This window comes from Aspergillus oryzae, chromosome 4 (assembly GCF_000184455.2).
Source record: "Aspergillus oryzae RIB40 DNA, chromosome 4".
Lineage (NCBI taxonomy): Eukaryota > Fungi > Ascomycota > Eurotiomycetes > Eurotiales > Aspergillaceae > Aspergillus > Aspergillus oryzae.
Window position 1 is genome coordinate 1,864,681 of NC_036438.1, and position 23,805 is coordinate 1,888,485.

At 48.5% G+C, this 23,805-nt stretch overlaps 7 protein-coding genes across 7 annotated transcripts; 5 read left to right on the forward strand and 2 right to left on the reverse strand.

Annotated features, from left to right (window-relative positions):
• Nucleotides 1–479: 479 nt before the first annotated feature.
• AO090012000732 (putative MFS glucose transporter) lies at nucleotides 480–2,011 on the forward strand (the record flags this gene model as incomplete). Its single annotated transcript, XM_001727646.3, has 2 exons — nucleotides 480–578; nucleotides 644–2,011. 2 exons carry the CDS (start codon nucleotides 480–482, stop codon nucleotides 2,009–2,011), a joined length of 1,467 nt encoding a protein of 488 aa, XP_001727698.1.
• A 2,192-nt stretch (nucleotides 2,012–4,203) lies between these two features.
• AO090012000733 (putative phosphatidylserine decarboxylase Psd2) lies at nucleotides 4,204–7,884 on the forward strand (the record flags this gene model as incomplete). The annotated part of the gene is made up of 7 exons (XM_023236603.1): nucleotides 4,204–4,347; nucleotides 4,442–4,486; nucleotides 4,559–4,774; nucleotides 4,816–5,254; nucleotides 5,307–6,842; nucleotides 6,900–7,651; nucleotides 7,723–7,884. The coding sequence occupies 7 exons, from the start codon at nucleotides 4,204–4,206 to the stop codon at nucleotides 7,882–7,884; spliced, it is 3,294 nt and encodes a 1,097-aa protein (XP_023091512.1).
• Nucleotides 7,885–11,967: 4,083 nt separating this feature from the next.
• On the reverse strand, nucleotides 11,968–12,507 carry AO090012000735 (uncharacterized protein; the record flags this gene model as incomplete). The annotated part of the gene is made up of 2 exons (XM_023236604.1): nucleotides 11,968–12,264; nucleotides 12,472–12,507. The coding sequence occupies 2 exons, from the start codon at nucleotides 12,505–12,507 to the stop codon at nucleotides 11,968–11,970; spliced, it is 333 nt and encodes a 110-aa protein (XP_023091513.1).
• A 4,334-nt stretch (nucleotides 12,508–16,841) lies between these two features.
• AO090012000736 (uncharacterized protein) lies at nucleotides 16,842–17,255 on the forward strand (the record flags this gene model as incomplete). The annotated part of the gene is made up of 2 exons (XM_023236605.1): nucleotides 16,842–16,955; nucleotides 17,016–17,255. 2 exons carry the CDS (start codon nucleotides 16,842–16,844, stop codon nucleotides 17,253–17,255), a joined length of 354 nt encoding a protein of 117 aa, XP_023091514.1.
• Nucleotides 17,256–17,625: 370 nt separating this feature from the next.
• AO090012000737 (uncharacterized protein) lies at nucleotides 17,626–19,952 on the reverse strand (the record flags this gene model as incomplete). Its single annotated transcript, XM_023236606.1, has 4 exons — nucleotides 17,626–17,855; nucleotides 19,210–19,383; nucleotides 19,504–19,878; nucleotides 19,925–19,952. 4 exons carry the CDS (start codon nucleotides 19,950–19,952, stop codon nucleotides 17,626–17,628), a joined length of 807 nt encoding a protein of 268 aa, XP_023091515.1.
• A 1,240-nt stretch (nucleotides 19,953–21,192) lies between these two features.
• Nucleotides 21,193–21,950, forward strand: AO090012000738 (uncharacterized protein; the record flags this gene model as incomplete). Its single annotated transcript, XM_023236607.1, has 3 exons — nucleotides 21,193–21,436; nucleotides 21,508–21,820; nucleotides 21,947–21,950. The coding sequence occupies 3 exons, from the start codon at nucleotides 21,193–21,195 to the stop codon at nucleotides 21,948–21,950; spliced, it is 561 nt and encodes a 186-aa protein (XP_023091516.1).
• Nucleotides 21,951–22,047: 97 nt separating this feature from the next.
• AO090012000739 (uncharacterized protein) lies at nucleotides 22,048–23,141 on the forward strand (the record flags this gene model as incomplete). Its single annotated transcript, XM_023236608.1, has 4 exons — nucleotides 22,048–22,149; nucleotides 22,201–22,606; nucleotides 22,662–23,016; nucleotides 23,078–23,141. 4 exons carry the CDS (start codon nucleotides 22,048–22,050, stop codon nucleotides 23,139–23,141), a joined length of 927 nt encoding a protein of 308 aa, XP_023091517.1.
• Between the last annotated feature and the right edge of the window lie 664 nt (nucleotides 23,142–23,805).

Consider the following 23,805-nt stretch of genomic DNA (forward strand, 5'->3'; position numbering starts at 1 on the left):
ATATATACTAGCCAGGACCGACTTTCCAAATATTATGTAAATTAAAGTGTCGCTGTGAAGTGCTACCTATAATGCTTAGTATGTGTATGTCTGGATGCAACGGGCTAATATTACACATCAAGAAGTCCACTCAATAAGCCACTGGTGCAAATTAACTGAATACACATGTATCTATATCCGGAGCAATAAAAACTAACGATAATAATGGCAAGGGTCACTTATAACAAACTCATACTGGACAAAAAGTATGGAGAAACAATAGATTAAAAAGGTCCCGTTCTATATTTAATCCTCCCGCGACGGAGTTTCCTTATCCCGATAGATACGATAAGGATCCAGGTAACGTCATTCCATCCCGTGAGATAAAGAGGACTCCACCTCAACAACTAATCATCAAATCTCCAATCAATATCAATGAACCCATAACAACTTAAAAAGCTCTCGGAAAAGTAAAAAGAGCTTCTATCAGCATATACACCATGGTCCTCGGTGGATCAAGCGGGTCAAAGGTCACTCCGTACCTGATCTACCTTGTGTTTATCACAACTTTGGGGCCACTTCAATTCGGATATCATTTGGTATTACACGGAGCTTGGTCTATGCTGGAGGCTTCAATACATCGGCTGACAATATATTATGATAGGCTGAGCTCAATGCCCCCCAGGCCGTGATAACTTGCGAGCGGAAAAGCATCCATTCGACAACAACACGGGGTCTCCCGCAATGCATACCTATGAACCCATCCCAATTCGGCCTGGTCTCCTCTATATACACCCTTGGGGGCTTGCTAGGGGCTCTCCTGGCAGGTCCAGTTTCCACCAAGCATGGCCGCTTGTTCACACTGCGAGCGACCACCATCTTCTTCATCCTAGGCCCTATAGCAGAAACATTTGCGCCCAGTATACCCGTATTGAGTATGGGTAGGCTTTTATCTGGTGTTGGTGCGGGCGCTTCTATCGTCGTGGGTCCGATATATATCTCTGAGATTGCTCCTCCTAGTGCTAAGGGTCTTTTCGGCGCTTTTACGCAAATCATGACTAATGTCGGTATTCTGTTGACACAGTCCCTTGGTTACTTCTTGAGTAAAGGAAGTATGTGGAGAGTTATACTTGCAATTGCTGGCGCGATCGGATGCCTTGAGCTTCTGGGCCTCTTCTTAGTCCCAGAAAGCCCCATCTGGCTTGCAGATCACCAGAAAGGGAATGTGGCTAGACAGGTGCTACAACGTATACGGGGCAGGGATGCAGACATCGAGCCAGAGGTTGAAGGCTGGAGAACATCTGCAGCGCCTGAACACAGCTCTGGGGAAGAGCAGTCCCTACTATCACCCCCATCTGGAAATATGCCACCCAAGCAACCTCCGGTTACCATGATGCGAGCTATTACTGATTCTTTTTACCGCCCTGCCATCATTGCAGTGGTCGGAGTCATGGTTTCCCAGCAGTTCACTGGTGTCAACAGCATCATCATGTACAGCGTTTCCCTCTTACAGACCATCCTTCCCACCACTGCAGCCCTGTTGTCGGTGATCATCTCGGCTATCAATCTTGTAATCACTCTGGCCTGCTCACCACTACCTGATAAGATTGGTAGACGCTCCTGCCTGCTTCTAAGTATCAGCGGCATGGGTCTTAATTCCGTCCTACTGGCGCTAGCCATCTACTTCAACCTGAAAGCCTTATCCGCCATAGCAGTTCTACTTTTCGTTGCTTCTTTCGCCGCCGGTCTAGGCCCAGTCCCCTTCATTTTAGCCTCTGAACTCGTTGGCCCGGAGGCTGTCGGCGCCGCACAGAGCTGGGCGCTGGGAGCGAACTGGATTGCCACGTTCATCGTGGCACAATTTTTTCCGATGTTAAACGATTTGTTGGGCGGACGAGGCAAGATCTACTGGATCTTTGCAGCGATGGCCTGTCTCCTCGGAAGTTTCATCTACTGGTGGGTGCCGGAGACCAAGGGGAAGGCTAACGCCGACGAAGTTTGGGGAAGGACCAACCAGCGCAGACAGGACTAATTTTTCTGGCCTCTTTGATTTTTTTTTTTCTGGGCCTTACTCTGCTGCCAACATTCAGATTATCAATTAGTAGTCAATCTGTGACTATCCTCTCCGAGGGATAGCTTGCAAAGGTGTGACCTCCACAGAGGAATCTATCGTGTGACAGTATCAAAGACAATAGAATAGCAATAATTGGTGCTCTCTACCTAGGAGCATTCGGTGAGAGTGAAAGAGTCATACTTGCCTCGGCTTGTTCATCCCAGTCGATCAGTCAGGTTTAGCTCGGCAGTAAAAGCAATACCGGTCTACTTCCATCTTCAAACTGTACCGCGGAAACAAAGAGTAAAGGAGGGGTCATGATACCTCTAAATAATGTATAAGTCGTTGACAATGCTCTTTATCACCACCCGTTGAAGACGTCCTTTGATGTCTTGATCATCACAAGCAGGTTGATCATCTGCGATCGACGTCACTTCGCACCGCACACTGCATGACAAGTGCGGGGCAGAGGGGCCAACAGGCCCAAAAATTTAGTGATTTTGAAGCAATGTTGTTACACCCTTTTACCCCTCAATCCATGATAAGGGAAAAAGAGATGCTGAGAGAGGGTCACTGCCACGCTAGACTGGATTGGTCCGTATATGCAGGTTTATGCACGCACAGGGGGGCTTCGTTCTTCTTGGCTATGCACTATGGATTAGTAGGGTGTATTCAACCACGTAGATAGATTGGCGTGTCCGGTGCAGGATATGTAGAAGACAATGAGGTTCGGGCTTTCGGAAATGAGGAAAGAATGTTGGACAGATGAAAAACGGTACTGCTGTTGCAAGGGGGCGCTGTTTGAGATATTTTAAGTGCCTGTCATGTAATTTTGCAACGGTGAGACATTTATCTAGGGTAAAATCCAAGAGGAACCTAGGGAAGAGTAAAGCCACAACGAAGATTACGTGAGAGGAAGAGTTAATTTAATCTCCCGCGGTATTTGTTGGGAATCAAACCTAAAGTATAGTTGACCAACTCTACTGATGGGAAAATGTGTCCAGGGAGGTAAGGGGTGTATGCCCATGGGTCCTTGGGATAGATTTCTTTTATTGTGATATTCATTGTTTCTCCATTGGACACTCCCGTATTGTGATCCATTTTCTTTTTTAAGAAACTCAAGACCGGATGCACATTACCTCAGCTTTTGGCCTGTCAAAGATTGGATGAATGTTACGGAGTATACATCAGGTTAGCTGTACCGAATGCAGTAAGAGTACGGTAACGCTTTAGCCACATTAGGCAGCCACATTTATTTGTACTCAAGTAGAACATCAAACTCATTCAATTCAACCGAGTGGAGACAATGAAAAGGGGTGGATCACAGTTGAGAACCAGTAAGTGACGTCGTTGGGGATGGCTAGTGCCAAGTCTGCTAACCGAAGGTTCCGTAGGAATCCATCTGATTGATTACTGCTTAGATTTATTTAGAAGCTCTGTGGTTTGGTTGGAGACTTACAGGACCCCCAGAATTATGCAGTGATGATGAACTTGCTTTGGTGGTTATTTACTAGTAGTAGATATGCACACCATATAAATGTTGGACAGTATCCCTAGATCATGAAATAAATAAGCTTACAGCAACTCAAAATACCGAAGAGAGGGAAAAAAAAAAAAAAGAAAAAAAATTAATCTAGGTCGCAGACCCAGTAATTTAAATCCCTCCCCTCAAAAAACCCAAACGCGAAAACTCCTGGTTTATTGGAATTATCACAGACCTCATAGTGAGCTGTGGACGACGGACTGCCCTTTAGCTCGCCCACTTCTCTCGCCCATCTACCCACTCCCTCGCTCTTTTCCCCCCGTAACACTGTCTCGAAACAAGCAATTGTTCTTTGTGCCTTTGATTCTCCGGTTCTCAAACTGTGGTACTCCTGTCTTGGTCTTATTGATTGTTTTCTTGGTTCGTCCCGGCTAGATCTTCGATCGACCCAGAAACTTGACACTACCCGCGACGTCTCCGGACTTGGAGCGACGTCTGCCTACTACTTTGCCTACTGATCAACCATATACAACTCATACCCTCTCAAAATATTCTCAATTATATTACTTAATTGATTGGCTTCGTATATCCTGTCCTTGTTTCCGTTTAACTCGTCAGCTTCTGCTGTTGACGCGACGTGTCCCGTCTCCATCTCCGTCTCACTACTTTCCCCCACTCGACGGCCATCATGGTGCGGTTACCGTTGCCACAACGGCTCAGTACTCATTTAACTTCACGGAGTAATACTCCTACTCCCGGACAAAGCAGAAGTACCAGTCCCATGAGGATACCAGACGCCAAGCCGCTGGTCCTGAAGGTGGTTGTGTTACGGGTGAGTGCGACCTACCCCTGGATACCGGCAGGGTTATACTATCTTCGTGCATTTCGGTTTGCGAGGACTAGCATGCTGAGCGTTCGATAAATAGGGGAGATGTCTTGCAGCCAAAGATCGAAACGGGACGAGCGATCCGGTAAGTGGTTCCCTGGCATTTCAATCGTTCAAAACCCCCCGGAATTGTAACTAACCATGGCTCGATTACTAGTACTTAGTTGTCACACTTGGAGATGCGCGACAATCGACACCAATGGTCCCGAAGACCCTGAACCCAGAATGGAACGTGACCTTTGAAATGCCGATCGTCGGTGTGCCATTACTCGAGTGTATCTGTTGGGATCACGATCGGTTCGGGAAAGATTATATGGGCGAGTTCGACATTCCTCTGGAAGAAATATTCGCCGAGGGCCAGATACATCAGCAGGTGAGTGTTGGCTAGACCGACCGGAGTCCTCGGACGTTCAGGCTGATGAGGCGCACAAGCCTAAATGGTATACCCTTACGTCGAAACGCAAATCGGGAAAGAAGAAGGACAACGACATCTCAGGGGAGATTCTACTTCAATTTTCAGTTGTCGATACTGCAAATCCAACAGCCCCTCCGAGCGAGACCTACCAGAAGTTCAAGACGCTGATCGGCTGTGGGGAGGAAGACGATGATTATCCGCAGATCCCGGCGACCATATCGGACGAAGCCGAAAGAGATGAAGACATATCTGATGAGGTTGATGACTTGGGAAGACCCGATGTTAACGAGAAGCGCCGGAGAAGGTTACGTCTCGCGCGACTCCGGCGGAAGTCGCTGGCAGCGAGGGCGTATCAGTTCTCTGGTGCGGGCAATGGGGTACAAGGCATCGTGTTCATGGAGATTGTCAAGGTGACCGATCTCCCACCGGAACGCAATGGTATGATAACATCGGTCTTTAGATAAAGTATCCCGGCTAACCTATTCTACAGTGACGCGAACTTCCTTTGATATGGACCCGTTCGTTGTGACCTCACTAGGAAGAAAGACACTTCGGACTCCGGTTGTGCGCCATAATCTCAATCCAATATATCACGAGAAAATGGTCTTCCAAGTTATGAAGCATGAGCAGTCTTATACCATCAGTTTTACAGTCATGGACCGAGACAAGTTCTCCGGGAACGACTTCGTTGCCTCGGCTAGCTTCCCACTTCAAACATTGATCCAGTCTGCTCCCGAGTCAGACCCGGAGACCGGGCTCTATAAGTTCTTGGACCCCATGCTTGATCCTACAGGGTCTACCGAGTCTCTCTCCAACAATAAGGCCGGGATCAAGATCGGGGTTAGCCCATCCCCATCGACTAGCAGCCTATCAAAATTGTCAAGACCAGGCTTGGTGCGGTCGAGAAGCTCTACAGCTTCCTTGTCGAACCAAGCCGCGCAGGAGCAGTCGACACTACCCCCACCATCAGCCCCGAAATCGATCCCGACATCAGTTCCTTCATCACTCCCAGAGGAGGGTAGCAGTAGCTATTTGTCAACAACGCCGACATCAGTTCAGAACGAGGGCAGCGTGATTGCTCCTCTTGAAGGAGAGGGTCTGGAAACATATCGGATCCCGCTGCTGATGAAGCACAAAGAAAGATGGGAGGACAAGCATTCTCCAGAGCTATTCATCAAGGCCAAATACATGCCCTACCGTGCACTCCGGCAGCAGTTTTGGAGACTAATGCTCAAGCAATATGACGCTGACGACAGCGGCCGCATTGACAAAGTCGAGCTAACTACGATGCTTGATACCCTTGGTTCCACATTGAAGGAATCAACCATTGACAGCTTCTTCGAGCGATTCAGTGCGGAGAATGAGGCCAGCGAGACGATGGATTTGACTTTCGATCAAGCTGTAATCTGCTTGGAAGATACCCTGCAGGCACTGCAGAAAGATTCTAGGACAGCCGGCAGGAGACTCACTCCAACACCATCCACAGGCAGTCAAGACAGCGAGGAGCCATCCAGCGACGACAATGATCTCACCCTCGAATCAAGCACAGGCATGCCCGTCAACGCTGACCCTCAGAGAACAGCCATACCTACACTATCCAGTGAAGAGCAGTCAATCACGAATGAGGAAGACCTTCAGCCTGATGACTTGGGTGATGAACGTGGCGAAGAGCATGTCATTGAACTTCGCGAATGTCCCCTTTGTCATCAACCACGGCTCGCAAAACGCTCAGATGCCGATATCATCACACACATCGCTACTTGTGCTAGTCGAGACTGGAGACAAGTCGACAACCTCGTGATGGGTGGCTTCGTGACCTCAAGTCAAGCGCAGCGCAAATGGTACTCTAAAGTGATTACGAAAATCTCATATGGAGGCTACAAGCTAGGTGCCAACTCCGCGAATATTCTTGTTCAAGATCGAATTACGGGACAAATCAATGAGGAGCGGATGAGCGTCTATGTTCGTCTTGGTATCCGGTTGCTGTATAAGGGGCTGAAGAGCCGAGAGATGGAGAAAAAGAGAAGTATGCTCACTCCAATTCACTATCGGGAGTTTTGGATTAAGCTAACCATTCTTGCAGTTCGCAAAATTCTCAAGTCGCTAAGTATCAAACAAGGCAAGAAATATGATGACCCCGCTTCCGCAAGTCAAATTCAAGACTTCATCAGCTTCCACCAACTCGACTTGTCCGAGGTTCTTCTTCCCCTAGAGAAGTTTAAGACTTTTAATGAGTTTTTCTATCGCGAACTGAAGCCAGGCGCTCGACCTTGCTCGGCTCCGGACGAACCACGGATTGTTGTGTCCCCAGCTGATTGCCGATCAGTTGTTTTCGACCGTCTTGACGAAGCAACCAGCGTCTGGGTCAAGGGAAGGGAGTTCAGCATTGAGAGACTTCTGGGTGATGCTTACCCAGAGGACGTTCACCGCTACAAGAACGGGGGCTTAGGAGTGTTCCGTCTTGCACCCCAGGATTATCACCGTTTCCATATTCCTGTGGATGGCGTCATGGGAACGCCCAAAACCATCGAAGGTGAATACTACACAGTGAACCCGATGGCTATCCGCTCCGCACTAGATGTCTATGGAGAGAATGTTAGAGTCCTTGTCCCCATCGATTCGGTTGCGCATGGCCGTGTCATGGTGGTCTGTGTTGGAGCAATGATGGTCGGAAGTACAGTAATAACCCGTCAGGCTGGGGAGAAAGTCACTCGTGGTGAAGAACTGGGATACTTCAAATTCGGTGGAAGTACCCTTCTACTTCTCTTCGAGGACGGAATGGTGAACTTTGACAGCGACCTGGTAGACAACTCGAAGGGCCCTCTCGAGACTCTGGTAAGAGTTCCTTCATTTACCCCTTACTGGTTCTGGACCGTCTTTGCTAATATCACCCGCCTCTGCTTTAGATTCGAGTGGGAATGTCTGTGGGTCACCATCCTGATGTTCCTCAATATGAGCCTGACCTGCCGAAGAAGGCAGAAAACGTCACTGTAGAGGAGATGCAGGCTGCCAAGCGCCGAATCGAAGGAAGCTTGGCTCCACCAACCGATGCGTCTGAGTTTGCATGAGTCTTGTCCATTAAGTGAGAAGCGTTCATTTAAGGCGTTCCGGTGTGGCTTCAAGGGTCTGGTATAATTCGTTCTGAGCAACTATCTAGCACAGTTGTCTGCATTGCCACTAACAAGTATTGATGGATTATGAGGGTCGGTTATCGATAGGTGTGTACATGTTAGATATTTCTGAATATATATATTTCCATGTCAAATTATTTTCATTTTCGGGTCAATGTTCCATCTATTTGGTCTTTTGCTGGAAAGTAATTTAATGCCAGAGACTTGTAGATCAAGAGTTAGTCTGAAATATACTAGTAATAGACTCAACGATGTCAATCCCAAAAAGGCTTAGCGCGAGTCCCCCACGCGCCACGACCAAAACAACCGCGTGCTTGCGGCGGACTTTGGAAGAGCCAAACCCCCCGTCAAGAGCTTAAGCACCGCCGCGCAAGGAGCGCTTTGCGAAACTCACCAACCTAGGAATCTTATAGCTCCGTCCTTGGATGCCTCGACTGGTCGCTGTCAATTGCTACTTCAAGTTTACGGTGTGCTAGAAGGGCGCCTCCGACGTCGACCGACACACGTCCCTCACCCCCGTTTTTGTTAAATGTGCCGCCGGCTCGGTTTCCTGCGACCGCGCAACCATTCTACCTCGGATCATCCATGAGCAATACAGAAGGAGAGACAGTCAGCACGACTTTGTCAATCGCTTGAGTGCAAGTCTGTGTTACGCATTGAAGGGGGTCCAGAACGAAGCGATATCCGACACCGGCGACCGATTAATTCACAAGAGAGTGAACTTATCTCTAATTTCAACACAACAATCATTTCTCTCTCCTTGAAGCAAGCAAGGTCGCGCTACAGCCACCAAACACTCATTGTCTTCATTCTGTATCTACGCCGCCACCCGCTTCCCCGCCTTTCCTTGGTCCTGACATGACCGTCACGGTTCTGGAAACTCCTAGGATTAAGACGAAGCGTCGCGCACCTCTGAAGTCTATTGATATGGCAACGTCCCAGGCGCAGGCGCGTCCTGCGTCTTCTGCCGCGCCTGGCAGAAAGGGGACAAGGTCGAGTGCGCGATTGAGTTTGAGCAGCGTGGAGAAGAGTGAGGAGAAAACAGCGTCTAGCAAGAGAAAGCGTGAGTGCTCTTATTCGCCTTGAAGATTTATGCTATAAATGGTTTATGGGAGTATGCGGTTGTGTGCGTTGCATAGCTTATGTGCTAATGTCGTTCTGTCACTGTAGAAGACGTTTTCGATGAAGAAGATGAGGGGTTCCAATTTACTCGCATTAAGACTAAGAAATCAAAACCGACGGTGGAGTCTATCCCGGAGATCCCTCAACCAGAGGCGCCCGCCCCTAATCCGTCACCGAGGAGGGGCCGGCCGCCCAAGAAGCGCCCGGTTGAGAAGTCGGAGAGTGCGGTAGCGTCGAAGAAGTCATCGGAGAGTTCGACCAGGCAGACGAGGGCGACTGCGAAACCTACTTTACCTGAGCCAGAAACACAACCGGCGAGCGCCCCGCGCACAACGCGCACAACACGCAGACAGGATAATGGTGAAACAGCGCCGGTGGAAAAGAAGCGGAGGAAAGGCAGACCGAGTAAATCCCATGATGACCAACGGAATGGATTCGTTTCACCGGAACCGCAACAGGCTGGAACATCGAAGATTACATTACCTATGGCGGACACACCGGTCATACAGCGGAACAAGGAATTGAGGGGTGCAGCGAAGTCAGGGAAAGGAAACAGACGGAGTAGCTTGGGGATGCGGGGACGAAGGGCCAGCTCGCTAATTGACTCCGGGGCGTCTAATGGTGGGTAACCTATTCTGCGAGGGCTCGGGATGGTGCTGACGGCTTTAACAGCGTTGCCTCATGATCAAGTTGACACTGCAGAATTCTACAAACACATTGCAAGTGACTTACCGGAACCGAGGAGGATGAGGCAGCTCTTGATCTGGTGCGCGACTCGAGCTATGAGCGATAAACGAGGGCGCTCGGAGGATGCGAGTGCTCGTCTAGCGGGTGCGTCACGCCGAATTAGAAGTTTGGTCCTAAGCTAACGATACTGTAGCGCGTGTAATCCAGGAGGAATTGCTCAAGGACTTCTCTACCAATTCCCAGCTCTCGAATTGGTTCGAGCGAGAAGATGTGAATCCACCGGCTGTCGTGGTTAAGAAGCCGAATCCGAAGAATATTCAAAACGCAGATAAGATTAAGGAATTGGAGGAGCAAATACAAAGGTAAATAATCCTGAGGCATAGCGTCTCGAGGCGTGCTGACATTGCAAAGGCTACAACGAGAGAGGCATGCTCTCAACGCACTTCTTCGACCACCTTCCATTCCGCAGATCAAACTATCGAAACAGCAGGATACCGCACCGGAGGGCCAACAAGAACCCCCGCAATCCGACTCCGAACAGAAATCTCGGACAGAGTCTGAACCGATTGACTTATCTCTATTAGACCCTTCACAGCAGAGGATCTATGAATCGATAGACCCCGACTCCGCAAAACAGAAATCAGATACCGAGACTCAGGCGGCGTCATCATCAGAACTCGGCTTACCACCAATAACACCATCGGCTATATCCGCAAGGCTTTCCCGGCTAACCCATAGTCTAGCACCGACCCTCGACTCATTGGCGGCCGGCATCCACGATATCGAACTATACCGAACCATGTCAGACACCGTATCGTCGCGAGTACTGCGCATCTGCGCCGAGCGACTGGAAGAGCGGGATGCAGGAAACGCAATGCGTCGACTTGCAGCAGAGGAGGGCGAGGGCGAGAGCAAGGACCTCACCCTGCGGCCACGACCGAGAGAAGACCTTGGTCTGATTCTCGGAGCATTAAGCCGGCTAGAGAGGTGATGGGGACATATGGATGTTCAATGGGGTTGTGTGAACGTCTCCTTTCTTTGTTATCTATTTCATTTGTATCCGGCCCGGGTTACAGTGGCCGGAGTTGTTGGGTTCATTCATTGGCGGCATACAAGCAATGGAGTTGGGGTGTTCTGGACGATGCTTGACGTGGGTATGGTGGCTATGGCTATGGCTATGATCGGACAGCAATTCACTTTGACACATTACAAGGGACTAGAATTCATTTTCCTTTGAGGATCTCTCATCTACTCAGGATGCCACTGTAAACATGCTTAACATCAAGCCCATTCGGTGTCCTTCGTATAATTGTAGATGAGCTGCCTTGTAGTATACTATTAACGCCAGGACAACAAGACTCATCCAGACACCGGTATTCTCATCTGCTAGCCCGGCATGGCATCAACGCCCACCTCCCGAGCTCCAACATCAAACAATGCCCCCTCAGATCATGGAGTGACCTCGCCCGTACTCGGATTCTAGAGATGGACTTCTTAGGCATCGCTGCTCCTATATCCGGCAAGTCGGCTATGTGCAGATATATTGGTACAGGCTTACCAAGAGCCAGGGTACTTAGCTAGACCCATACCCGGTGCTACAGGTATGTATATATATTCCTTTGACCACAGGCTCAGAAATGCTGCAGACCCCAACTACAGGATATTTCCTATATACCCACCCGAAACCACTAGATAATATATTCTACTCGGTTACATATATCCATGAATATAATTAAAGCAAAGTCCCCCAAACTATCTAACAATCATATAGTGATGATAATAGTTAGTCAATGTTTATCAGTAGCGGGCTGTATGATACTAAAATAAAGACGAATGTAACAACCAAGGCGAGATGGCCGAGCGGTCTAAGGCGGTTAGTACCACTACTATAATTCTCGTCATCACGAACGTATCACTAATAATCTCTCAGCTGGAGTAAGGTTCCAGTCTCGAAAGGGGCGTGGGTTCAAATCCCACTCTCGTCAACATCTTTTTGCTTTTTTGATTATTTTGACTCTTCCCACGGAAGTGGTAGGGGTACCCGGGTCGTTGTGGGGAAAGAGCCAAAGATCGATCTCGCATAGCTTATTCGGGTATTAATTAAGGTCTCAATCGCGCGCCGGATAACAATCACATTATACCCAGCCCCTTTGCGTAACAACAAATGTATAGTCCGTTTTATCATGTCCCAATCCCCGCACAGCTTGTTGCTTAACCCGGAAGTTCTCTCGCCGCTTCCCCGTATAATTCCTGGGGCTGCGCGTTACGGGGCATATCTTTCGTATCACTGGTTTGTACGGGATACTCGGCGACTAGGGGAGTATTCGACTCTGCCTTCTTCCTTCGAAGGAGGAAGAACCATCCCAGCAATGCTATGAGCATAACACCGGCCGCAGACCCAACCCCAATGCCCGCGGCCGCACCTGCACTTATGCTACTCGACGAGCTGGGCTCCGAGGTACCGGAGGGTGACGGTGTTGCGTCTGAGTCCGCTGGGTCGGTCGCGGTCTATAACGCATTGTATACGCATGTTAGCTAGCACGGCCCCAACGCAGGGATTGGGAATCACACCGCATACCGGACTAGTATGGCTGATACCCATGGCAAACAGATGGAGATTAGTCGCCTGATTAACATCCGTAAAGTCGATAGTATTGGCCGCGAAATCGGTCACGGTGACCCTTCGTTTCGTCGAAGTATCATACTGCGACATACAAGGAAACCAAGGACCGTGGGGGTTTTTGCTCGCATTGTCAACGCAGCTAAATGCATAGACTCTAAATGAGGGAGTCAGGAGTCATCAGCGGGATAATTCTTCGCGCACGGATCGAACTCCAATGGCATGAAAAGATCAACCGTACGTGGGACAGCAAACCGTCGTTATTGGCATCGCCGACCCGGTCGACAGACAAGCAGAGGTGTAACCCGTCGGGCATTGCGTCCCTGCATACGCTTGCGAGGGATCCCAGGTTGAGGGGAGGCAATTGGTGGTCTGGGATGGGCCTCCTAGTACCGTGCGCTGATCATTCTCGGCGTGGAAGTTCCAGCTCCAGAAGTCGCCTTTTCTGTTGCAGCCGTATACTGATGGTGTCCATGCTGGGTCGAGGGTGGGGCGGGGAGTTATTGTGGATGTTGACATTGTGAATTAGCTCTGACGGGTGAGGACATGTTTGTCAAGGGGGAGAATGGGTCGATGCAAGCCTTATGTGGTGGTTCCTCCCCCCGATTCCTATCCCTAGCTCGTGTGTACTGTCTTGGCTGCATGCCATGTCACGGGGATAAACTTATCCGACCAGTTGTCTTTTCCTGTGATGTAAATCTTTGAGAAGCGAGGCTTCATAGGTGAACTTGGTAGTTTAGGCTCTTTGTTTGGCCTTTTAAAATGTTATAGTCAGTGTGGCGAGTCATTAAGGCCAGACTGGAATAAAGCTGATATGTTTGATACATTCTTGTGCGCGGGTGTGTTGAGGAGGTGCCGAGCCGCTAGTATTTAATGACATTAGTATTTAATGACATTAGTATTTAATGACATTATAGCAGCCAGTCATGCCATGAGCGTCCCCCATGAGCTACTACTAGTGTCCCGCTCTGAAGAGTTCGTTCCCTTAAGGTTCCTTAGAGCCAATCCCCCATCCCGAAGGCACGGATCCATTCTGCCGACTTTGCTTATCTACATTGTTCCATCAATTAGAGGCTATTCACTTTCATAGCATAGACAGCAACTTATAATGAGCCCTTGGTAACGCTTCCAAATTTTAATCGAAACAGTCCCCCTCTTGAGCATATAAGAAGACTAGAGCCCCATATTCAACAAGCAATCGACATGTGCATACTTCCACCCCTCCAGTCTAATCTCATTTCCTAAGTGCAAGCTCTCTAACAACCTCCGCCATCGCACTCGCCTGTTGAACCCCAGCATCACCACCTATAACATCCAGCTGACTCGCAATCCACACCCGCTGAGCAGCATCCACCCCCTCCACAATACCCGCTACATATAACGGCCACGTAACCTGAGAAGCAGACATCAACCTCGCATATTTCCCCTGAGGATACGCCTCAATCGGATATAGTCTTTCAGCAGACCCCATGCACTTATACCCCAGATGGTACAGCATAGATGCGCATATATCATTGGCAAGATTGCGGATCTTCACGTGTGTCGTGGATATATCCCCAGCTAGACTGTCCAGAGATATGCATGCCGTATTGGCTTGATTGGTGGTGGTAAGGAGATGGTAGAAGCGGAGACGAAGGTGACATGTGCATATTTGTAAAGTGCGATAGCGGGCCCAGTCATTCGCGGCCCAGAATGATGAGTAGGTGTGTGCTATTGGGGTCCATTGGTTCCAGTCGGATGGGACTACCATAGTTTTGTATATCCAGTCTTTGGGGAGGGAATTTGGCCATTGGGAAAGATGGTGGGTGGTTGTGTTTATTGAATTGAGGATATTGGTGATGGTTGTTGGGGAGGTATGTCCTGAGTTCAGGTTGATGGTGAATTCTGAGATATGCGAGTGCAGAATTGCTAGCTTGCAGAGGTGAACCTGCAGTTGGGACCTTGGAGAGACGAATGGGGTCTGAAGTAGTGCGTCGTGTAGGGTGAGAAGTTCTGGTATCGTGAAGGGGACTTCTTGGACAGGGTGGGTTATGTCGGTGATAAGGCAGGTGGACATCTTTGAATATATTAGACCTAGCGGGTTACAGGGTAAGCAGGCCTTACGTATCGGGTGAGAAGTGCTATATATAAGCCTTTGCTTGTTTCGTCCTGGAACGAGACAAGGTCTTGGGACTTCACAAAGGCAATAGCGCCTCCGAGATGTGGATTGAATATGGATTGGTTGGGGCAAGGGTTAGTCAAATCCTTGGTATGGTTAGCGATCTTTGCATGGGGGAAGGTTGCTCTTCTCCAACAGTTAAAAGGATAGGCTTCCAATGCAATAGACACTGTACCTCGTACATACTAAGCACCAGCATGGTGAGAATGACTTCATTTCGCCTACTTGTGTTGTTACGATCGATTATCTGACGGGTAAGCTGGAGAGCCCTGTGGTAACTGTTTATGGCGTGCTCTTGTGCATGTCGACTGTTATCCTTCCGCACGATGAACGAAAGTATGAGAGCTGATAGAGCCGGCAGAAGTGGCGAGGAAGGCATGAGTGATGGACTGAGTTGGGGAATATAAGTTAAGCAACCACCGTACACGCTGGCGGCCTGTGGGAGTCGGATAAGGTCCACATAAAGACGATGTAAATGGGTTCGATCAAGTGCCACACTCGGAGAGTGTAACAGGGTAGTAAATTGTGCCGTCATCCAAATGCTTCCCCAGAATTCATCATTTAAGGCAGTATTTTGGCTATTGCGTTTAGCCACGAGCGTGTCTACGTTAGATCCTGACGTTGCACCCTGTTTCTCACGCATGTTGTTGGCATCCGAGTCACGATAACCCTCACAATGACGTTTGGCTTTTGTGCATCGCAGACAAATTGGTTTTGTCTCATCGCACTGAACAGCGATTAGCCAGTTTGAAGGTCATGTCAAGATGAAAATAACCTCCATACTTTGACTTTGCGAGAGCGACAGGTATAACACCCACGACTTGGGTGTCCTGGGTAAACCATGGTTCTTCTCTCGCAAGACGCTTACTTCTGTAAGTACCTCCGCCGTGGGACCTTGCTTCCAGGAGCAATAAGGAAAAGTAAAACAGCTTTTCGATATATGATTATCTTCCCGATGTTTACCCCCTCATATTTGGATATTCACCAAGTTGAATGGAGCTCGAAGGACACTAATTCGACATGTCGATCATCCTGTCGGTATAGGGCATCGGCACGCACTGCCCCGCTTGGCAGTTGACCCCCGCCTTGGAATTCGATCTCATATGGTGCTATTGGGCGGTTTGATCTGATGACGGCTTGGCAACCGGATATTTTGCCTATAATCGAAGAGCATTGATTGTTCAGAAGAGAACATCATTTCCGCCACTGGAGTGAAGAACTGGCCAAGGATAGGTGTAATCGTCAGCCACGCATCTTTCGAGAACCATTAGTAATGCATCAAGCGGGGCCACAGATTCCTCAACCGCTCCAGAAGAAGTAGTATTGCCATTTGGCATGAATTGTTCATTTCATATGGATCGGCCTGTGTGTGGTTAAGACCAGTTGTTGTCAACAGACAGGATACCACTCACAGTCATATTATACAAGTCATGCTCGTTCTATTTCACTAGGCAGAAAAATAAAGATATGAAGGCCTGAGGACTTTCGCATTATAGACAAAGTTGTGAAATGGGAAGGCTCGGCATTAAATAATCGAAACCACTGGTATATATGCATGAGACTAAGTCATTGATCAGCCAAATTGCTACCCAGATAGGTATCTCTTTTGTCTCCGGGATGACCGACACAATAAAAGAGACGATGGCGCATATGTTGGCTTGGCCGGACAGCTGGCACTGGCAAGACTCGTAATCCTTAGAGCCCGGCTGTGCTAAGTTGTGAGTAAACACGAGTAGTATCGGCCTGAGCCTTTATTGAAAACGATGATGGGTCATCGCTACGCCCAGGCTTGGACTTGATGCCAGCATGAGCGACACAATTGGAAGCCTCGTGATAGAGACATTGGCAAAAGTGGCTCTTAGAGAGTCAACGCTCGAAAGCAGGCTTTCGAATCATGTAAGAATGTCCAAACAAAGCTCATTAAAGTTGAGCTCACCTCTCGCAAGCTTCGCTTAGAAAATAAACATTTGGAGAACAGCTTAAGCTAGTATGATGGTGGCCTTTAAACCTTACCCCGGATTATCCAATGGCAGTCAATACGAATGCTCGCAAGATCCCTGTCAGTTTTCAAGGGGACTATTGGAGGAAATAAAGCTCGCAGTGGGTCTTGGGCTGAGGAGTTGAAGCCAAGCTGCAGATCTGCCTGTCAACACCCGTTATTGGCCAGCTTAGACACCTAGATTGATCTTTAAAGATTGGAGACAAAGTAGAACGATGTATACTCTATGGGATATATGATATATATAGCGCGTGAAAACCTCAAAAAACCCATAGAATCAGACACTCCAACATTCAAAACTAGACACAATGATTGTAAGGCCTTCAGCAATCCATTTACTTCTGGTGTCCACCATTTCTATGGTGGCATGCCTTGAGCATATCAATCCGAGTCCAGACGAGGCAACTGTATTCTCCTTGATTGTATGTCTTCCTATATTCCTTTGAAGCATGGGGCGAAAGCGAAGACTGACAACTACCCAGTATGGATATCCACTGGTTTCATATGCCACATTTGCCCTCCGAACGTTGGCCAGGCTGAATTCAACCAGTAGCTTCTATCATTTGCGAGAGCTGACGACGCCTGAAACCACAGCCGAGGTGCGACCCAATGTTGACACGCTGTATTCGGCCTCTGTCATTGATCTGTCACATCACGATGTTATTGTGGATGTTCCAGTTGTTGATGAGCGGTTCTGGGTATTTCCTTTCTACGACGTGTGAGTTGAAGTCTTCAACAAGCACCTTCTGGAGCTAACTTCCCACGAGGTATGGCAACAACTATGCAAACCTTGGGAACGTCTTCAATAGTTCTGCCGGCAAGTACCTATTGCGTTATTCGCCGAGTAGTAACGAGACAGTTGGGGTACAGCTTTGCGACGAGACGCAATCTGAGGAGTACGAGGACTGTAGAGGTCTAAGAGGATGGATTAATGCACCTACTCCCTATGGTGCTATCCTTGCACGACTTGTCGTCAAGAACAACGGAACAGACCTCGACAAGATACATGCTATTCAAGACCAGATCCACATTTATACTGTACCGAGAAAGCGTACTCAGAAAATCCCGCCATTAACGGTCCCTATGCTGAATTCATCTCTTTCCTCGGACCCGGCCACCAGAATCATGCAGATGACAGCACGTTTCGCACCGCACAACCCGCCACGAAACATTTCCGACTTTGCTCGAGTGAACAGTAACCTCAAAGCGGCCGGAATCCATGACGGCACTTACAGACCCCAAGTTCGAAACCTCACCGCAGCCGCCGTCACCGCAGCCGCTACTGTTTCGAAAGCCTTTGCTCTTCCTGCTAACCATATTGACTTCGACAACGGTTGGCAATCTGTCTCTGATACTGCACAGGGCGACTTCAACACAAACTATGAAATGCGGGCATTTGTGACTAACTGGGCATACCTTATCGTGGATAACATCGTGGCTTTGTATCCAATGTATGACCCCACGGCAAATAGTTCGGTTCACGACTTGGGCGCCAACGAGGCATACGTCTTCACCTTCAACAGGAAGCCTGCACTCGCGGAAAATGGCTTCTGGAGTCTGACATTATACAACGCGGACAAGTTTCTCATTAAAAACTCACTGAATCGGTCCTCTCTTGGTGATCGATCGAACCTTACCTACGCCGATGGCATTCCTGTGTATGGGGACGATCACCGGGACGGGCCTTTCCAGCTTCTCATCCAGCCAGCCGATATCGAACCCCCTGCCAATTGGACATCCAAGTGAGTTAGCTGATAAGTCCATTTCACTGTATAGTAACTGACGCTTTATAGTTGGTTACCGGGACCATCTGGTGGTGGGCAAATTGACATAAACCGTAAGTCCCGCATTCTTTCAGCTTTGCAACCTTGATATTAATGTAGCCGATAGTTCGCTTCTACGGACCGGGCGAAGGACTGCAGGACGATTCCTGGGAATACCCAGTAGTGGAGAAGCAGCAGGCAATCTCCGGTACCGGTGCTTAGAAATAGTACTAGGGCTATCGTCCTTGCATTTGGAGATTTTTCTCTCGATATGAATGTTGATACGAGAACTGGAAGTTATGAGATATTGAGGAAAATTCAGGATCCGTTTGGAAGAATGCGAGTATATCATACAAACTGCTGCTTAGTTTGGTACTGCTAGCTATAAGAATGAACCATTTATGGACATCATAGTGCTGAGCTCGTCGTAGAGTCATCGTTTCACGGGATGTTCGGTTTATTCCATCTACCCTGAGTTGACGCTCAAACTACGGAAGAATGCCCATGGTGAAGAACTACAGACGAGAGTCATGGCTCATTCGCTAATATTGTGCTGAATACCATTCGAAACTTATTGATATCGATGTTGCTACGAGTCTTCAGCCGACTTTGTCTCTATGCATATCCTAAATTCCAAAAATTCTCAATATTCTTCTCCGTATCCTCATCCACATAGGCTGGAGGCTCCGCAAACGTGACATTCTCACCATGTAATTCCGCAATCTTGCCCGTCAACGACTCATCGGCTACGAGTTGTGCCACTGCATTTGTTGCAGTAGACATCGGCGTTAAAATCATTGACTTAAATAAATCATTACTTGGTGCAATATTCGTTGCTATTATCCATTAGTTAGACCAATCATCTATTCCTCTGGCGTGTAGAGGACGCGCAGAGTATTCCAAATCAACTTACCAATCACAGCAGGAGCCAATGCATTGATCCGGATCTTTTCAGCTACCAACGGGCGAGCCAGAGATCGTACGAGGTTGACCACACCAGCTTTCGTGGTTGCATACATCGGCGCCATGGGGAATGGATAGAGGCCTGCATTTGAGGCAGTACAGACGATCAATCCGTTTGAAGAAGCTGCTGGATCTTTTGTCGCATTTTTGTACATGTAGTGGATGGCAAGATGGACAGCTGTTGAGATGGGCAAATTACCATTACTGTTCCACCCACAGTTCTCAATTGAGGAAGAAAACTTACTGTATATGGCTCCCACCAAGTTCACACTCAAGGTAGCGAGGTTTGGCTTGGGTGGTCCTTCGTTGCCATCATGCTTTGCGGGCAATAAGCTTCCCTTCTCTGTAATCCCCGCATTGGCGAAGACAATATCGATTCTGCCTTGCTCTGCATATATTTTCTCGAATACAGCAGCTTGGCTTTCCCAAGAAGACACGTCGCATTCCTCGAATGAGATGCTAGCTGATGGATGCTCGGCTTGAAGTTCTTGAAGAGTCTCAGAACCGGTTTTTGGGTTGATATCGAGGATGGTGATGTGAGTCTCAGGCTGTGAGATAAAGTGCCGGGTAATGCCCAGTCCAATACCTGAGGCCCCTCCTGATCGAAGAATTAATGATGCTATTCCTCTGATTGTTTCTTGAGAGGGGTCGTCCGAGGATCTTACCGGTGATAACAATGCTTCTCGGTGACATGTTGTGATGGGTAGAGTTCAGTGAATGAGGCTAATCTTGGATTCGGTGGCTATATCCTCTGGCATCTCTCATATTTCACATCGGCGACAATCTCTGGTACTGATTCCAAACCCCTCCTTGACAGTTCTCCACATCGCTGCTGGGGTATTCCCGAGATCGGCGGTCTCGATGCTTTCGAGATCACGGGGATGAGTGTGCCCCGGATCCTGCATGCAGGACGAGCCGATGGCGCGGAATTAATGGCATCATGGAGTGTGAAATGTGGAAACTGGCACGTAAGGTGGCATGAATCTCTGTAGAGCCACCATCCTTGTGTTGAAGATATTCTAGACAGTTGTTCCGTAAGGCATTTCTGTGCCACCCTGGGGATGATCTGACACTGTCCTTCCTTAGATAGAAGAACTTGCAAGCAAAGAACGGGCTTTCTCCGATATTTTCAATTGGGTTTAAAGGATTGTCGGTTAAATGGCTGAAGGCGTACCGGGAAAGTCTGTACTTTTCCGGACCCATGGTAGCCCCTCGGTAGTTGGGATTTGAAGGTCAAGTGCCGGGGGTAACTAATGCTAGACGATCTTTGCTCCACAGTTTCTCGCCACGTTGGGGTTTTTGCTCTTCAGGTTTGATTGTGCACGTTGTTTGAATCGCCGAGTATTCAGCCCCATCTGACGATATGTGGAGAACCTGCTCTCTGAGTAGTCACTGTCGAGTTGATAATCCATTGGATGTAGTTTTGCCTGGTCCATATCATGAGTCAAGCTTGTAAATAGACTTCACTGGTATATTGGACACGAAGACACCCACCTGATCGAGTCGGTGAACCCCCGTGGGGAACCCCAGATTGAAGCTCGGGAATTCCCCATGACGGGGCTGTCAAACCCCATATTACCGACAAGCAGCACTGACTCTGGCAAATAAAAGCTGCTCAATTGTACATTCAGCGAGACTGGGGGAGAAGAGGATGGGAGGGCGCCGCATGTGTGTTAATGAGGGGTGCGTAGAGGTTATAAACAGGGGGTCAACCTCCTAGCAAGGATCATCGACACCGTGCCCCAGCTGATCAGTAATCTATTCAGATTGGTGACTAGGCTTAGTATCTCGACTAGTACTATTTCATCCTCTCGCATGAAACCAATAATTAATTCTGCTGCTACTGCTTTCTTCTCACCATTTTGTTCTCAGTGCGAGGCATCCAGTTTACCGCGCACAATTCAAGTATTTAAGGCTGTCTGAAGCTCTCAAGATGCCGCTTGGTATACTAGATGATGATAAACTGGAACATATCCCAGGAACAGCACCGTTACATGGCCTTCATGAGACCGATACTTACTCCGGCATCAATCCCAGTCTTCTGAAACACGATTCCACAGGGCAGATCGTGCTTGTTCCTCAACCGTCCGACTCGCCCAATGACCCTTACAATTGGCCCCGGGTCAAGAAAGAGCTTTTTACAATCGCCTATGGATGGGGCTGTGGCTGCGTTGGGGGTAAGACGCGACGAGATGCGTTCCTCGTCCTGGTGATAGACAAAGCTAATTCTTCATCTTCTACACAATAGCTGTCGGTCCACTCCTCGGTGGCGCATTCGTCCCACTCGCTGCAGAATTTGGGGTCTCGTTATCGACGTTTGTTTCCGCCGTCCAGGGCGGCCTGATTTCGGCTATCGCTGTTGGAAGCTTGATATTCAATTCCTTGGCTGTGAAATACGGGAAGCGTCCGGTCTATCTTGGAACAACTGTTGGCCTGATGGTGTCATGTTTTTGGGCGGCCGAAGCCAAAAGCTTTGAATCATTTGTCGCCTCAAGAGTCCTTTGTGGGCTCTGCATGGCGCCTATGGAGGCTTTGGTTCCGGCCTCCATTGCGGATATCTGGTAAGCCCAGCAGTTTTGATCACTTATCTTTTAACTAACCGATCAGGTTCGTGCATGAACGCGGATTTCGTACGGCTATTTTCAACCTCGGCGTCCTCGGTGGAATTAACTTGGCGGTCCCGATAGGTAAGTTTGCTTTGAGAATTTTTGATCAATACATTTGTTGATCTTCCTAAATAGCGGCTGCAATCATTGAGTATGGATCATATAGAATTGCATTACATGCGATGGGTGGCGCATTTGCTCTGACATTGATAATGGTCTTCTTCTGGATGCCGGAGTCCGCGTATGCGAGAGAAGCACTGAACATCGATAGTGGAGAAACAAAGGTGCGTGATCGTTTGACGGCCTTTCTATATCCTCGTGCTAAAGTTTGACAGGCTGCCGGTGATGAAAAAACAGACCTGGAGCAGCTCGAAACCGCTCCAAGCACTGGAATCACAGCAGCTGAGGCGCGTCACTCCTGGGCCAAAGAGCTGCTGCCGTACAGCGGTTATGTTAACGATGTCTCAATCTGGAATACTATCATCCGGCCATTCTATCTTTTGGCTTCACCACCGGTTCTTTGGGCTGTGCTTCTTTTCACCAACTGTATAGCATGGCTCGTGGGCATTTCCCTCACCCTATCCCAGATTTTCTCCGCGCCACCGTACAACTTCTCCGTGATGGGTGTTGGAGCAACGAACTTGTCGTCCTTTGTCGCATCTGTCCTTGGGACTTTTAGTGCAGGACCCCTGATTGACGGCCTGGTGACCCGAATGTCCAAAATGAACGGGGGCATATTCGGTATGATCTTATCTACCACTCTCTTCATAATCCTTCCTTACTAATATCTACGCAGAACCCGAGTTCCGCCTACCGATCATGGTTACGTACCTTTTGTTCACCTCAACGGGTTTCTTTGCCTGGGGCCAATCTTCCTATGCACAGGACCCGTGGCCTGTGCCGGTGATTGTGTGTCTGGGAATGATTAATTTTGGTGTTCAGCTCGGCACCACCGGTGTTGTCACCTACATTGTCGACTGTCACCGTGAGAAGGCCGGTGAGGCCTTTGCGACGATGAACTTTCTCAAGAATCTCTTCGCATTTGGACTGTCGTTCTACCTCAATGGGTGGATTGATAGCCAGGGTGTTCGTAACTGCTTCTTCACTATTGGAGGAATCACAATGGCTGCAGGACTAACTACTATCCCAATGTAAGTGCCGCCTTGCGCTGATAATAAGTTGATGATATTTACTAATATGTATTTGCGTTAGGTATATCTTTGGAAAGCGAGCTCGGAGCTGGGTACATCGACATGGAATTGCTGATCGACTGTAAGGACCAGGCTGCCTTTGGCTGTGAAGGTGTCTTAAGTTATTGTAGATCTTATGCATGAGTCATTCATTGTCTGCTATAGGGTGCTGTGATACTTGAATAGATTCCTCTCAAGAATCTCATCCTTTATCTTTTCCAATTCCTTTCATATCTCAGTTGCTGTAGAATAATGGACAACTCAGCCACTCCTACCGCTGCTTCTCAAGCCGGACAACAATATCTCCAGGTAGTACCGCATTCATTGTCAGCCAGGCTGATGTGTAAATACCGAGGGAAAGCTTAGATCAACAAAGACAGTAGTAGACTTGGCTAGTCACTTTACTGAATGCATTATTCCCGGGTCATCTTCATATGTCAACCTGTAGCATAGGGCTCTCAGGCTACACCATCCCACCACCAAGACCCTACTTCCTGATGGAGATTATGACACTTCGACCGAATCCATATCCCCAAGATTACCATACATTGTCCTATCACACACCCACTCACCAAAGTGCGTCATCTAACAGAATACAATCTCTCAAAGAATAAGGCTACCTTCACTCAAGATATGTGCTATAGAAACCAACCAAATAAAAGTCAAACCACCTTTAGTCAACATGAACAGCATCCATCAACATACAGAACCCATGCTTCTGCCCCGTGGCACCATACTTGGCCAAATCAA